We start from the raw sequence: 14960 nt of genomic DNA on the forward strand, positions 1-14960 counted from the left end.
GATACATTCAGAAACTTTTTTGAGATGGAGATTACACTTACTCTATGCTCCTAGTAACCCCAGCCTTGAGAATCAAGCCCCCTTTAGCACCGTCTTGCAAAACAAAGTGAATATAAAGTCATCATCTCTTGCTCTTTCAGAAACCAAAGCCCTATTTTCCATAGTAAGTGAGGTATGTCAAGACTTTCCCCACTGCAACATAGATCACTTTAACCACTGCTTGGACATCTCGCCATTTAGCTAAGACAGGAGTTCTGAATTATTACATCTATAAAGTTATAGAATTTGGAGACATCACTGCTGTTGAAACATCATAATTAAAATAAAAGAAGACTCCATGGATAGGTAGCCCATAATTAATCCTGTGGGTGATTGTGTGATCCAAATTTATTATGAAACACAGAGGGATTGAATGCCAAATTGTAGCCTCTTTCCATAGGCAGGAAGATAGTGTGGCCAGCTAGCCTCTCATCAAAACTTGATTAATCAAAAGCAATTTTATTCCTGGAGACAATATCAATTAAAATGACTGTCTCAATGGGAGAATCACTGCCAACCCTTATTACAAAGGTTGACCTTTGAATGTAAAAAGAAGAGATCCAGTATTTCAAATATAATGTATTGAAGGTATAACTAAAGAGTCATTCATGAAAAAGTAAACTCCAAAGGAAAATAAAATGAAGCCCACAAAATAGAACAAGTCTTGATACGCTTTGCATACCAATAGTCTTAAGATTCAAACCTTGGATTCTACAGCTAGAGCTATCTGAACCCAGAATATATTGGGGGATAGGCAATTTCAATGGTTACACATATACTATATGGTTGTCTAGAACTTGATGCTACTGTTGCTTCTCCTTCCATTGTATCACTATCCAGTGGCACTCAGTATTTTCCTTAGGCCTAGTTTTTATGGGTTGACTTCCCTTTGAAAGACAGTCTACATGCTATGTATAGGGTTCACTATTATCCATATTTTTTACATCCACAAGGTGTGTGTGTGGGACTTCGAACCAATTCCCTGTGGATACAGGGGTCCTACTGTACTTTAAGTAGGAGTTGCTCCAGAGGAACATGCCTGTACACCCATCACAAGAATGTACATTCTTTTGTAAAGGAGATGTGCCAGCCATTCTTTCAAACGAATCCTCGCTGTGTGGCCATGAAGAGTGAACTATATACAGTATATTTGATTTTTATTTCTTTTTTTTCTTCTCTTTTATTTTTATCTTCTTGAAGAATCTGTTACCTGATGTATTCTGCCCATTGGAACACATTGAACGGTTTTCATTGCATTTCAATGGGTTTTTTTATTTCGTTTGACGATGTTTTCGCTCTACAGCGATTTCGCTGGAATGAATTAGCATCGGCAAGCGAGGCACAACTGTATGTCATTTTATGTATGTACTTGGAAGCTGCCTAGAGTGGTCATAAGACCAGATAGGTGGGATATAAAACAAACAAACAAAGAAACAAAGAAACTATAAGAACTGTCCTCCTGGAAGAAGTCAAAAGCACTCTAGTCCACAGATCTGTGGCATGGCTATCTAAATGTCACCAGAAGCCCAGAAAAGGAGGCTGATAGCCATGCCTGACTGCAGCTGTTGTCCCCATGTTCTTTCTTTTGAGCTGCCCTGTTTCTCTCATGTTCACTTCCTGCATGGGCAACATATATACTGAATTTTGTTTGTGAATGTATTGTAGTCAGTATTTACCTTTAAACAAATTAAAATGTATAAAATTCAAACAGCTAGAATAGAAATGGTAGAAATGATTTCCAACAAATCATAAGTCACTTTTACCTCTTTTCCATTCTTTATATGTGACTGAAGCCTTAACCTAAACAGAGGTAGACATAGGATCGTTCAGTTTGTCGGTGCCTGCACTCTGCACAGGATCGGACTGTAAGAAGGTCACAAAACTTGTTTCTGACAATGAATATTCAAAACTGTCATTGGAATATGTTGTCAAAACTGAGACAGTATGAGACACATTCCACTGAAATCAGCTGTAGATTATAAGTCAAACACACCTGCCTTCTTTCTGATTTCTAAATCCTTCTAGGTAGTAGAGGAGGAGGAAGGTTTAATTTAAGATTTTAATCTTTTTCATACATTATAGCATTTCTATAATGGATTTTGTGCTTCGGAAAACTAAAAGATTGACAGCTCAGGATATTATAGATCTATTAACCATTGGTTCAATAGGCATCACTGGAGTATTTAGTATTCCAGGCATGGTTGCAAATGTTTATGAGGTAACTTTATAGTTGATACCTCTCTCTCTCTCTCTCTCTCTCTCTCTCTTGCTCTCTCTCTCGCTCTCTGCCTCCTCTTGTCGAGCTGTGGCTCTTCTGCAAGGTGTATTTTTTAAAAAAAATTCAGAAGAAGGACTATATATAAAAATATATAACGATTATTTCTTCACCATCATATCAATGAATTTTAATGGATATTTCTAACCTAAGAAACCAGTAGTCTTTTAATAAATCTAGATACACAAACAAGCAATTTGCAATTTAAAAAATCTGATTAATTGATGAAATACCTAAGACTTCCATTGCTGTCTGAAACAGATGTTGGCTTTGCAATCTCCTTAACTTTCAAGGTGCTCACCTTTTACAGCACTTACGGACATGTTTTCTGATCATAGTCAACCCTTTAGTATCTAAATTTTGATCAAACAGAGTTAATAGGGAATAATCAATTTAAACTATCCATAAGTATACCTGTAGATGGTGAGGCAGTGGAGACTTAGTTGATTTGCATGCTTGCTGGTCATGACCAGATACTAGAAATGAAGTGTGTGTTTTTTTTTGGAGGGGGGGGGTTGCTTTCTCTCTGGACAGCTGATAACAGCGGAACTGGCTGAATGTTTGTGCCATTCAGTGCAAAGAGATTGTTATCCCTGAGTAAAAATCCTGGCTACCACTGACTATAATGTGCTGTTCTAAAGCCAAAACTAATTAACCAGTTACATAAAGCAGGAATGGTCCTAGTGCAGATGGATGTCGACCGATCAATGAAAATCTACAGTTTTACATATTTTCTTCTTTTTGACTTAAATGTATAAGAATCTATTCTATTGCTTAATTGTTTCACTAAGGCTGTGACTCTATGCGCAAATACAGCAGGATTTGCTCCAATAATGGATGGAGTAATATTTTTTTTACTGATCACATGAAACAAAGTCCAATTTGTATTAGTTGACCTTTTGTTCCTGACAAAGTTTTTTTTTTCTGCTGCTGGAGGCTTCTAACTTTTTTCAAGTTCAAATGATTTGAATGGACTTTTCTATGTCTGATCCTTTGTTTTTCTTTCTGAAAAAGAATGGGGCATGCCTGGGGGTAGTTTTGCGGCAACGCAGTTGAGCTGTGACATTTAGGAATTGCAAGAACACCCTGTCTCACAATCTGCTTCCTAAGTGTCCTGATTATTTTTTAATTGTTTGAAGAAACAAATCTAGTGTAATCATTGCATTGAAACATTGATACACTAGTTTAGTACTATATAACCTCTGCACTAAAAATTGCTGTGAAATAAAAACAACCCCAACAAAATACAGAAGGCTACATATGTTTCTGCAGCGTGTGTGTTTCTGTGTATATTCTGAAGAACTTTGGAATGCTGCTGCCTTTTTTTCTAATGCTGTGCAACCCTTTAAAAACCAAGTTGCTTGACTATGAACCATAAAAGGATCAGCAGAGGAAGACAGGCAGGGAGGCAAGCAGGCTGAAATGCAGCTCATACTGTATCTATGTGTGGACACTGGCTCCAAATCAATCCACAACTTCTGTGTGATCATAACTGCAAATTGAAATCGAAGATAAGCTACAAATCAAACTGCAGCAAAGCGGAATCACTGAAATTCAGCATGGCAGTACAGTCACAGTGTTTTATCATCACCAAGAAACGGCCCAACATACAGTGGTGCCTCGACTTACAAACTTAATCCATTCCAGAAGATGGTTGGAACTTGAATTGGTTGTAAGTCGAAGCACCATTTCCCATAGGATGCATTGAAATCCCATTAATCTGTTCCAGCTGGAAAAAAAATCACCAACCCCCCCCCCCCCCCAAAACCCTGCAATCCCCATCGGAATGCGCTGGGGCTGAAAAAAAAGTCACCAAAAAACAAAACAACACTGCAAACCCCATTGGAACGTATTCGGACAAAAAACAAACACACCAAAAAACAAATCAACACTGTAAGCCCCATCGGAATACCCTGGGGCCAATGAATGAATGAATGAATGAATGAATGAATGAATGAATGAATGAATGAATGAATGAATGAATGACCAGAAAAAAAATCACAGCACAGAAACATAACCCCCCAGCCCAAACCCACACTGCAAAACCCTGTATGTACTCACTCAGAAGCAGAAAGCAGCACCAGGCAGTCCGAAGCCTCTTTGCAAACACACACACTCAAACCATTGGGATGAAACAGCTACAAAGAAGCAGCCTCTTCGCAGACCAACGGTTAGCAATTTAAATTCCCTGCCTTTCTCCCCACCTTTTTTCTGATTATAACTCAAAGCTCAGGTCGCAAGTTGAAGCAAAATTTTGCGGCCGGAGCTGGTCGTAACTCGAATTGGTCATAAGTTAGGACGGTCATAAGTCGAGGCACCACTATATTTAGGTGCCCATGGCAGATCCAAATGGTACCTTCCGACTACTGTTATGTAAAATTTAAAAAGGCTAAATCATTAATGTGTCTGTTTATGATACACCCAAATCTGCCACCTGAGGCAGCATAGCTAATCCCATCTAATGGTTCAGTCAACAATGATGCTCATTACTAAATATCAAAAATAAATATAGAGTAAAATGAAAAACGGCAGCAGATAGATAATATTGTTTAATATGTCCTCAAACTAACCAAATGGTACATAAACAAACATGCTTACCGGGAATATCCCAAGCTACGAATATGGAATATGCATCTATTGTAGTGACATTATAGGGGATGCGAATTTCCTCTGGTGTTGCTAATGGCATCTGGATGACGTATTTGTCACTAGTATTGCTCCCACCCCATGTGCTGGCTTCTAGCTGATAAACATATCTATGAAAACACAACCAAAAAGGAGAGTAGGAAGGAACTGAAGGTAATAGAAATAAGATGTTCAGCATTCAAATATTTGAATTCCAGCATATCAACCTGTTTCTTTTATGTTTCAGTATTTGTTACATTCTAGATAAGATATCATATAACATGCAACACCAATGAAATACAGCCTGCATACCTTAGAAAAGTTATACATGTATTGTCTGGGGAACATGATCAGGGCAAACTGAATTGCAGTTCATGGAAGGAATGATGAATAGACCTTTGGACAAAATTACTCCTGAGGTCACCTCTGTGACATCTGCACTCAAGCAATGAGCCAACATAGCACTGATGGTCCATTTGGTTATGAATACATTGGAAAGGACCAGGACACCCTTTGCTGATGAACGTTCCCTCCACTTTTGTAAGCTGCCTAGAGTGGTCATAACTGACTAGACAGGTGGGATATAAATAAATAAATAAATAAATAAATAAATAAATAAATAAATAAATAAATAAATAAATAAATAAATAAATAAATAAATAAATAAATAAATTTCATTCTATAAGGCAGACTTTTTTTTACAAGTTGGGATTTTTGCAACATAGCACTCAAGCCAAACTGGGAGGGCAATCTATAAAACAATTTCAGTGTGGAAATAACAGTTGTTTAACATGCAGCATGATTTTATCTCATAAAAGAGAATTGACCTCCATGCTCGTGTGTGTGTTTCTGACTGAATTCCTATTGCTTAGTAGAGTAAGTCACTCTAGAACAAGCCCATTGAATCAGTGGGGAATTTAGTGAGTCAATCCCTCTGTAGGTTTAATTGATACTAGCTATGGTACTAAAATAAGTTGCAACTAAAGCAGGCTCATTTGACTCAGTGGAACTTAGGAAAGAGTCTGTGAGTCACCAAGTCCTCACTGATTTAGTGAGCCTACTTCAGTGCAACTTACTATGGAAGCAACAGAGTTTCAGCCTTTTTCTGCCATGACTCTGAGACTGTGACAGCTAAACATCTGAAATCAGATTTGTATGCAAAGAGGACTCAAACCTTGTGTGTCTCAAGGTTACTTATTTTGTTTTAAAAATAAATAAATTACAGTGGTGCCTCGCTACAAGCGCACTGTTTAATGTAGAATCTGCATAGCGATGCATTTTTTGTGATCGCTAATGCGATCACATTGCGACATTTTGAATGGAAAAACATCGCATTGCGATGATCGGTAAGCGTTTCGCTTACCGATCTTCGCATTGTGATGTTCTAAAAACAGCTGATCGGTGGTTCCAAAATGGCCGCTGGAAGAAAAAATGGCCACCCGCTCTGTTTTTGCGCCCTGCCCTCGCTTACCGCGCGGCAAAAATGGCGGCAGGATGGGAGAATCTTCGCATAGTGGTGAGTTTTCGCCCCATAGGAACGCATTAAACCTATGGGTTTCCCTGCCCCCCACATAGCGACAAATCTGATTAGCGACGTTAATCCTGGAACAGATTAACATCACTATGCGGGGCACCACTGTAATTTTAGTCATTTAAAATCTTTGTGTAGCTTGGAGTACAGTTTTCAGTAAGTAAAAAGAAAGAACAGAAAGGAAAGAAAACCCCATACAGTGGTGCCTCGCAAGATGAACGCCTCATGGGACGAAAAACCTGCTAGACGAATGGTTTTTTTCGAGCCCTGTGGTGCCTCGCAAGACGGCTTCTTCTATGGCCGTGCTTTGCAAGATGATTTTCCCCCCAAGACCAATGCCTCGCAAGACAAAAATAATTCATTCATCTTGTGAGGTTCCCATAGGAATGCATTGCAATGCATTCTTATGTGAAACTCCTTTTCACAAGACGAAAATTTCGCAAGACAGCGCTATTCGCGGAACAAATTACTTTTGTCTTGTGAGGCACCACTGTATTTATTTTATTTTATTTTTAGTGGAGGAAAACGTTTTTCAGCATGGAGAAGCATCAGAACACCCAGTGAGAGACAGAAAGATCGCCTGGAATATGAGAGAAGGAAAGTGAACAGAGGGAAAGACTTAATGAGCATCTGGACCAAGGTGGAGGGAGAGAAAGGGAAAACATGGTGATGATGGGAGCAACTGATTTCTGAAATATATTGTATTATTAATTAATTAATTAATTAATTAATTAATTAATTAATTAATTAATTAATTCATTCATTAATTCATTCATTCATTCAATTTCTCCACAGCCCATATGACCAATGGTCACTCTAGGCATTGTACATCAGTGATGATAACAAAAAATAACATAAACATAGTTATACAGTGGGGGCTTGACTTGAGAACTTAATCCGTATTGGAAGGCGGTTCTCAAGTCAAAAAGTCTGTAAGTCAAGTCTCCATTGACCTACAGTGCATTGAAAACCGATTAATCCCATAACAGGCCGTTTTTGTTCCATTTTGGTTTTCTTCTGGTCTGTAAGTCAAATCTCAGTCTGCAAGTCAAACCTAAATTTTGTGGCCAGAGAAGTCTGTAACTCAAAAAGTCTGTAAGTCAAGCCATCTGTAAGTCACTGTATGTGAGATTACAGTTAAATTAGCATTACATTTAAAAAGAAGCAGCAGTTAAAAATAATAGGTTGATACTCTCAGCTGGCTATTCAGATGACATGTTTTAGAAAGCTTGCTGAGATAAGAAAGTTTTCAGGGATTTCTTAAAACTTGCTAGAGATGGGATAGGTGATTTTCAGATGTTATTATAAAATGTATAACTGTTATTATTATAAAAATATTTTTATAGTGTTCTCCTCATGAATAACAGTGGTTATTTTAAATCATTCTCACATAGAAAGAAATAGTTCAATTTGAATCTACTTGTATAAAGAAACTGGGAAAAAATGTAAAACAGCTTAACTTTTTTTTTCTAATTAAAATTTCCTTGCATGTGTAATTTCAATTTGGAAAAAAAGTTGGGCTTTTTAACATCTTTTTTTCCACAGTTTCTTTATACAAGTAGCTTCAATTTAACTGTAATATCAGCCAGGCTATTATCTTATGCACAATTTAAAACACTTATAAACTGTAAACCCTGCCCTATGTTTTATAGTTTCAGTCTTTGCTCTAGAGAAGAATTCAGTAATTTTAGGATGTGAAATTTATATCTTAAAGAGATTCTTTTAGAAGCCATTTCCCCAAAATGTAACATGTTTGCTTGGTGACAGCTAATTGGACTTTTTCTATGCTAGTAAATATAATAATATTATGTTCTTGTGTTTGTGTGTGTGTGTGTGTGTGTGTGTGTGTGTGTGTGTGTGTGTGTGTGTGTGTGTGTGTGTGTGTGTGTGTGTGTGTGTGTGTGGTTTTGGTTTCTTTATTAATCCTCAATCTGTGCATCAGCATCTTGGCTAATGTTACTGTACTACTCACATGAGATCTAAACATATTTTGATATTCACTTTCTCAGGTTCTTTCTCGTGTTTTGATGACTCATTATTACACATAAGCATTAATATCAGTTTTTATTACTGATACCAGCTCAGCTAAAACCAATGGGAATTGTACAAGGAAACACTGAAATTCATGGGCATACCATATTATTAATTGCATTAACCATAATAATTCAATGGAACAAATACAGTGGTGCCTCGCTTAACAGGCGCCCCGTTTAACGATGAATTCACACACCGATGAACTTTTTGCGATCGCTTTTGCGATTGCATTGCGATGTTTTAAATGGGGAAAAATCACTTTGCGATGATTGGTACCCTGTTTCGCTTACCGATTATTGCAAAGTGATGATTTTTTAACAGCTGATTATCTACTGATTACTCTTTCAGAATTTTTCAAGAGTAAACTTTTCCTGAGAAACATTCCACATGACTACTCTTAAAATTCATCAGGAAAAGGTGTGATTGAAGATGAGTGTGAGAATGCAAAATTGCTTATTCCTGAAGTCCTTTTCTCAAAACAAAGGCATGGGCAAAATATTACTGTATTTGACTAAATTAAGAGTACAGCACGAAACTCACAGACAGGACTAGAAGAACAAGAAGTGGGCCGAAGACAACTTTGTTCAATATAGAACTTGCAACATCTTCTTGTAGGAGAACAATTGGGACTTTGGGTAGTAAGAGTAAGAGTAAGAATAAGAACAACCTTTGAAATGCAGAGCTGGAAGGGACCATGTGGATCATCAAGTCCACTCTGGAGGGGACCCTGGGCTGGAAGAGCTGGAAGGGACCCTGTGGATCATCAAGTCCACTCTCAAGGAGGCACAGTGGGGAACTGAACTCCAAGCCTCTGACTCTGCTAAGTCACTACTCTTTAAGGTCTACAGCCTGTACTTAAGCCCTTGAGGAAGGGTCAATAAATTGTATACTTTATCATTAGAAAGGGAAAGGATTTGCCATTCAATTCTACTTTTCTTTTTTTATGTATATATAAAGCAACATAGATAGCTGGCACAATTCAGGCTTGTGTGTGGTGAAGAAGTGAAAATAATCCACCTTTGGAGGGTACACAGGGACAGGGCAAATCTTCAGCAAAGGGAGGAAATTGGTCTCTCTGATATCACTAAAGGTCATGAATTTGCTGATCCCTGTCTAAGATTTGGCAGAGAACAGTAAAAGCCAGATGTTCAGAATGATGGCCACCCTGGGAATCATAACTATTGTCTGTAAGGGATGAGACAACTCTTCATCTTGAGATGCCCATATAGCCACAGTTGGCTTGGCAAAGATTTCAAGATGAAACCAAATTTGTTAAATCTAGCATGTTTTAAATGTGTCGAAAACAGATGAAACCTGCTTCCTTTCTGCCAGCCATAGTATAGCTTCGGTAGATGTTTCAGTGGGTTTTCTATTGTTGTGCCATAGCTAGATCTAAGACACATGTTTCTAATGGCTGTGACAAAGGAGGGCAGAATTCTGTATCTGCTAAGGTCTTGTGGCAGGACTGAAATGTCATTATCAATTAAGTGACCATTTGGATGCTTCCAGGTGCCAATATATAAGCCAAAAATTGGATTTAGCTTCAGTTTTTTTTTGGGAAAAGACAATATCATTTAATAGCCACTATTTTACACAGATCAAGCAATCACAATTTTACCTGCTGTTTGGTTGCAGGCCAGAATCAATGAAATGCAGATTTCTTTTACCGCCCTTGAAAATTTCTTCTCCATTACGAAGCAACCGGTATTGAGAAATAATTCCATTGGATTCCTTTGGTTCATCCCAATACAATTCTACTACAGTTGAACTAACTATGATATGACGAGGCTGTGACCATACTCCTGTAATTAAATCAATGATTTTACTTTAATGACATTTTCACATCTTTTCTTAATGTTATAAATGCAATAGGTAGTTGATGTTAGTGTAAAACAATAAACTTCAAAGTCATTTTAACTGCCTGAAGACTCACTCTGACTCAACTACCATATATACTTTTATTGATCAATTTGATTCATATTCCACTGTTCAATAGGTCTGCAGGACAGCTTACAAAAAAGTAAATGTAGACTAAGATAAATCAAATCAACTGAATTAAATCACTATAATATACAAAAACACCATCTTTCTTCTCCTAGAGATCAAGATGATGTATATGGTTTCTCTTCTATTACCTTTTAACTCTCATAGTAAACCTGTGAGATGGCTTATTCTGAAAGACAGAGAATGATTAGACTCAAGTTCCACAGTGACTTTCACTGCTGAAATGGGATGTGAACCAGTCCCTGTGTGTGGCACTCTGATATAATTACTAAACCATGTTGGCCTATATCCTGAGGAGGTGTCACTTTTAAAGGTCCAGCAACATGCAGACAGGGACCAATCACCTAGATACTTCCCTGCCATCATCACTCAAACAGATACTACTGGGTGCAAAAGACCTAGGTAATAAACAGGAATGGCCCATGGTTTAGGGTGTAAAGGGCAGGACCTCCCAAGAGCCCATAAGCCAACTTCTGAATATTTATCTTCCACCCTCCTGACCACTTTTTCAAAGAATCGCAATCAGGATTGAACAAATTCAACATTCTGTTAATACTAATAGTCTGTGGAAAGAAAGAAAAAAAATCTAGTGACAGCTTTCTCAATATGGGACATGTATGATTAGGAAGCACAAATGTAGAGAATACAGACAACAGTGGCACACATTTCCTTTTACCTTGAGGAGCAGCTTGCAATGTTCTGCCTGAACTTGTCTGACTGGAAGTGCACCCAGCAAATGTACAGGCTGTGAGTGTAAAACTATAGTTTCTGTATGGCTGAAGATCTAAATGGAAGAAAGGATTAAAATTATATCTTGAGATGTCCAGATGGTCAGTATTCTAGAAGAAAAATACAGTAGGAGCCTCATATTCACAGGGGATCAGTTCCAAGTCCCCCCCCCCCACAGATGCTGAAAAACACAGATTATAGTGAACACTATTTTAATAATGAAAGCTATACATAACATGTTCCCTGGCTCCCTCTAGTAGCCAGTTCTGGCAATGACACCATAAAAATATAAATTTCTAGGATTTTTCTTTTAATGTTTTTAATATTTTCAGACCATGGATAATAAGTAAATCAGCAGACACTGATCCCACAGATATGGGAGTCCTACTGTACAAAAACATATTTGTTGCTCCCGAGCAAAAACAGCCCAAGAATATAAATAAACTTCCACCCATTGCTGTTTTATAGTATGAGCAAAAGAGAGCCTCGGTGGGGATGGGGAAATAACATATTCACCTAATGATATTGTTCTAATGAGCACATATGTGTGTTTCAGGTGTGCATCAGAAAACACATAAGCACCACCATTACTTTTGACAGCAATGAAAAATGGTACCGCATTCAGTCAAGCAGTGCTTTTGTCTGTCTAGTAGACAACTTCTGGCCAACTAAAATTCTGCAATCACATCACTAAGCATAACATATAATTATACTCTTTATTTTTCCTTGGACTGAGCATGAGTTTCATTCAAAAATGTTCTTTTCTAAAGAAAGAGTGGGGGAAAAACATTTGGTTCAGATTTTAATGCAAGATTATAGATTTTAATGCAACACACACACACACACACACACACACACACACACACACACACACACACACACACACACACACACACACACACACACACACACACACACACACACGTTTTGTGTATGTATGTCCACATGTATTCTCAAACAAAGTATAGGGAAATGTGTAACAATGTGATTATGTAAAAAAATGCATTCATTTCAGAAAATGTGTATTACGGAGTAATTTCTACATGGTGTAAAAAGATGTTTACAATGTAATGTTGACCTATGGAGAAAGGTGAACAGAATGCCCACAGTCTGAAGAATTGCTGCACTAGAAAAGCGAGATTCATACATTTACACAACTATACCTCTGACTGTCTTAGAAGAGAAGTAGCCCCTCTCTGTATTCAGCTATCTTTCTCCCCGGTACATGTCTCAGATAGCTCATCAAACAGGTTTACAGTCAGTTATACTTTTTTAAAAATTAAGGCAACAATGGCTTTATGGTAGTACTGAAAGGATGCTGTCCTGGCACAAAATAACCTAAGACATATTTGTGACATTGAATTAAGAGGCCCTGGGGGACTTTCAGCAATGGATAGCCAAAACTTCCAGAAAGTCCATTAGCACAGCATGGTGTTTGTAGCACTCATATTGTTTGTTATCTGGCAATACATATTCAAAGGTATTCCATCTCAACATACAAAAAAAAGTCATTTAATAGCCTCTGGTTGCCGTACCATCCATGAGTTTGTCTAGTCCCTTATAAAAGCAAAGCCTGTGTTACTTGTAATGAATGGATAAGCCAGTTATATTGTTGTCCTATCAAGACTCACATGTATCCACTTTGAAGATCAGGGACTCACAGGATTATACATAGAACCTGCTGCTTCTACTATGTACTCATTAAATGAGAGCTGGAATCCATTCTAATACGACCTCCTTTCTTAGCATCAGTTTCGCAACTCCTACCCCATTTCTATACCTTTAATTTACAGATGCCTCCTGTCGTTCCTCCTTTACATTTCTCTTCCACAAAACATTTCAAGACTCAACTTGAACTTCTGAAAACAGGTTTATAAATATGTAGATACATACTCATTCTAATACATACGTCTTAGAAAGCAGTATCAAGGAGGGGAAAGACACCAGATTCTCCTTTTTTGTGTGAGCCCTGAAACTGCGATTAGATTTCTGTTCACATTTTGCATTTTCACTCTAATCTTTCTTGTCCTTGTCAGCGATGGGGTCCCACTCCTTCTTATCTCAGCTTCCCTATCCTTTGCAAAATGTTTTCATTAAACTAGCATTATAACTACTTTAAGAAAAACAATGCAATTCTAGGACAAAGGGGGAAGAGAGAGAGAATAGGCTTAGGTTTGAATCCTTTGTCTAAAACTGGTTGGATGACAGCTTCATTGTAGTTGGGTTCCCCCCCCCAATCCATTTCAAAAAAAGGTCCTATGTACAGAGCAGCAATATGCAAAAGGCTCATTAGAAAAGGGAAAACAATGAATGAAAACAAGATCCAAGGCTTCCAGCTGCTTGCAAACTGAAGAGAAGGAGAGGCATTGAAAAATAAAGAGATGAGTCAGAGAGACAGCCTGCCCTGTAACCTAATCATGAACTGGCAGAGAAGAATGGGGAGAAAAACGTCTCTGTGCGCTTAGCATAAAAGCACGAGGGTTAAAATAGCACTTGCAGGATAGAGAGGCAAAGACATGGACAGAAGCCAAGTAGTCAACAACGTTTCATGACAGGAAGGATTGCCGCTGCAACAGATTACTTCAATTCCCCTAAAGGGAGTCATGTTCATTTGCTTTAAGAGGAAATATTTATTATAAAGCAAGATTCATTTGCAGCCATGAACTACACAGAGAGAAAACTGGGCAGGCAAAAAAAGAGGAGTTCCTATTGTACCAAGTATTTCAACATATATCTGTTAATTCAGCTGACACTAATAGGCCGGCCATTGTGGATAGCTATACTCAACACCTTGTGCTTTGTAAAGAGCAGTGCAGGTGCACACACTCTGTTAATAAGCGCAACACCGGAAGTTAGATCCTGAGAAACGTCATTATCCGCAACGAAAGTCTGGCAGCTCTTCCGGATATTGTTTGCCCATTTCATTCAAGAGGCATTCTTTCAAGTTGTTTTTAACTCTGCTTTGGGAACTCAGTGGTTACTTGAGGAATTTAGTTGGGGATCATTTCAGCCCTGAGACATTTTGCAAGTCCTGCAGAAATTCCTGCCCTGAAAATTTTCAACTGATATTTTGGGCAGAACAGGTATGTAAATAATTTCCCCCCCCCGATCCCCAAGCCTGGAATAACAAGATGAACACAGGCGATGGGTTAAACTTAACCTCCCTATCTCTTGCAGAGGGGCCTACTTAACTTAGGAGCTGGTGGTTCCTCTTGACCACTGTCTCTGCCCTGAAACAGGCGAGTCCCAAGCCCTAGATCTATGCTGTTTTCCATACAGCCTCTATCCAGCTGACAGACACTGGGTGACCCCCTAAGCCTCATGACCTGAGGCAGGCAAATGGTCAGGGCCAGTCCCCAATGAATCCCGCCACTCCGGCAATGAAATCTCAGGATTCATAGTGCCAGAACATTAGATAGGCTAGCACCCACCCAGGTGCCTCTTTGGAACACACCACTAATTACCTCCCATTCCACACTACCAGCCAGTGTAACCTATTTAAGTTGACGTAGCCCATATCTGTCAAAATTGTCCTGGGAGCAATCAGTGCAAGGTATGCAAGAACCTCCCGACCACTTCCGCCCCCCCCCCCCATATACCCATCAGGTAAGACGGGACAAAGCTTCCTATCCAGCCCCAAAACAACCTGCTAATCTGCCACCAGCATATGGGTGGGTGGATCAATTAGCACTCCAAACTAGGTTGGGATGAGGGCAGGGAAGC

The 14960-nt window shown here is 38.6% G+C and overlaps 1 protein-coding gene across 1 annotated transcript in view; it reads right to left on the reverse strand.

Annotated features, from left to right (window-relative positions):
• Positions 1-14960, reverse strand: part of USH2A (usherin) — a 559229-nt gene that overhangs the window by 104342 nt on the left and 439927 nt on the right. The window contains exons 54-56 of the mRNA XM_078392221.1: positions 11185-11292; positions 10123-10306; positions 4913-5070 (exon numbers count right to left, since the gene is read on the reverse strand). Coding sequence (XP_078248347.1) covers positions 4913-5070; positions 10123-10306; positions 11185-11292 — 450 coding nt within the window. The remainder of the gene's footprint in view (positions 1-4912; positions 5071-10122; positions 10307-11184; positions 11293-14960) is intronic.

The sequence above is a fragment of the Pogona vitticeps genome, chromosome 1 (assembly GCF_051106095.1).
Source record: "Pogona vitticeps strain Pit_001003342236 chromosome 1, PviZW2.1, whole genome shotgun sequence".
Lineage (NCBI taxonomy): Eukaryota > Metazoa > Chordata > Lepidosauria > Squamata > Agamidae > Pogona > Pogona vitticeps.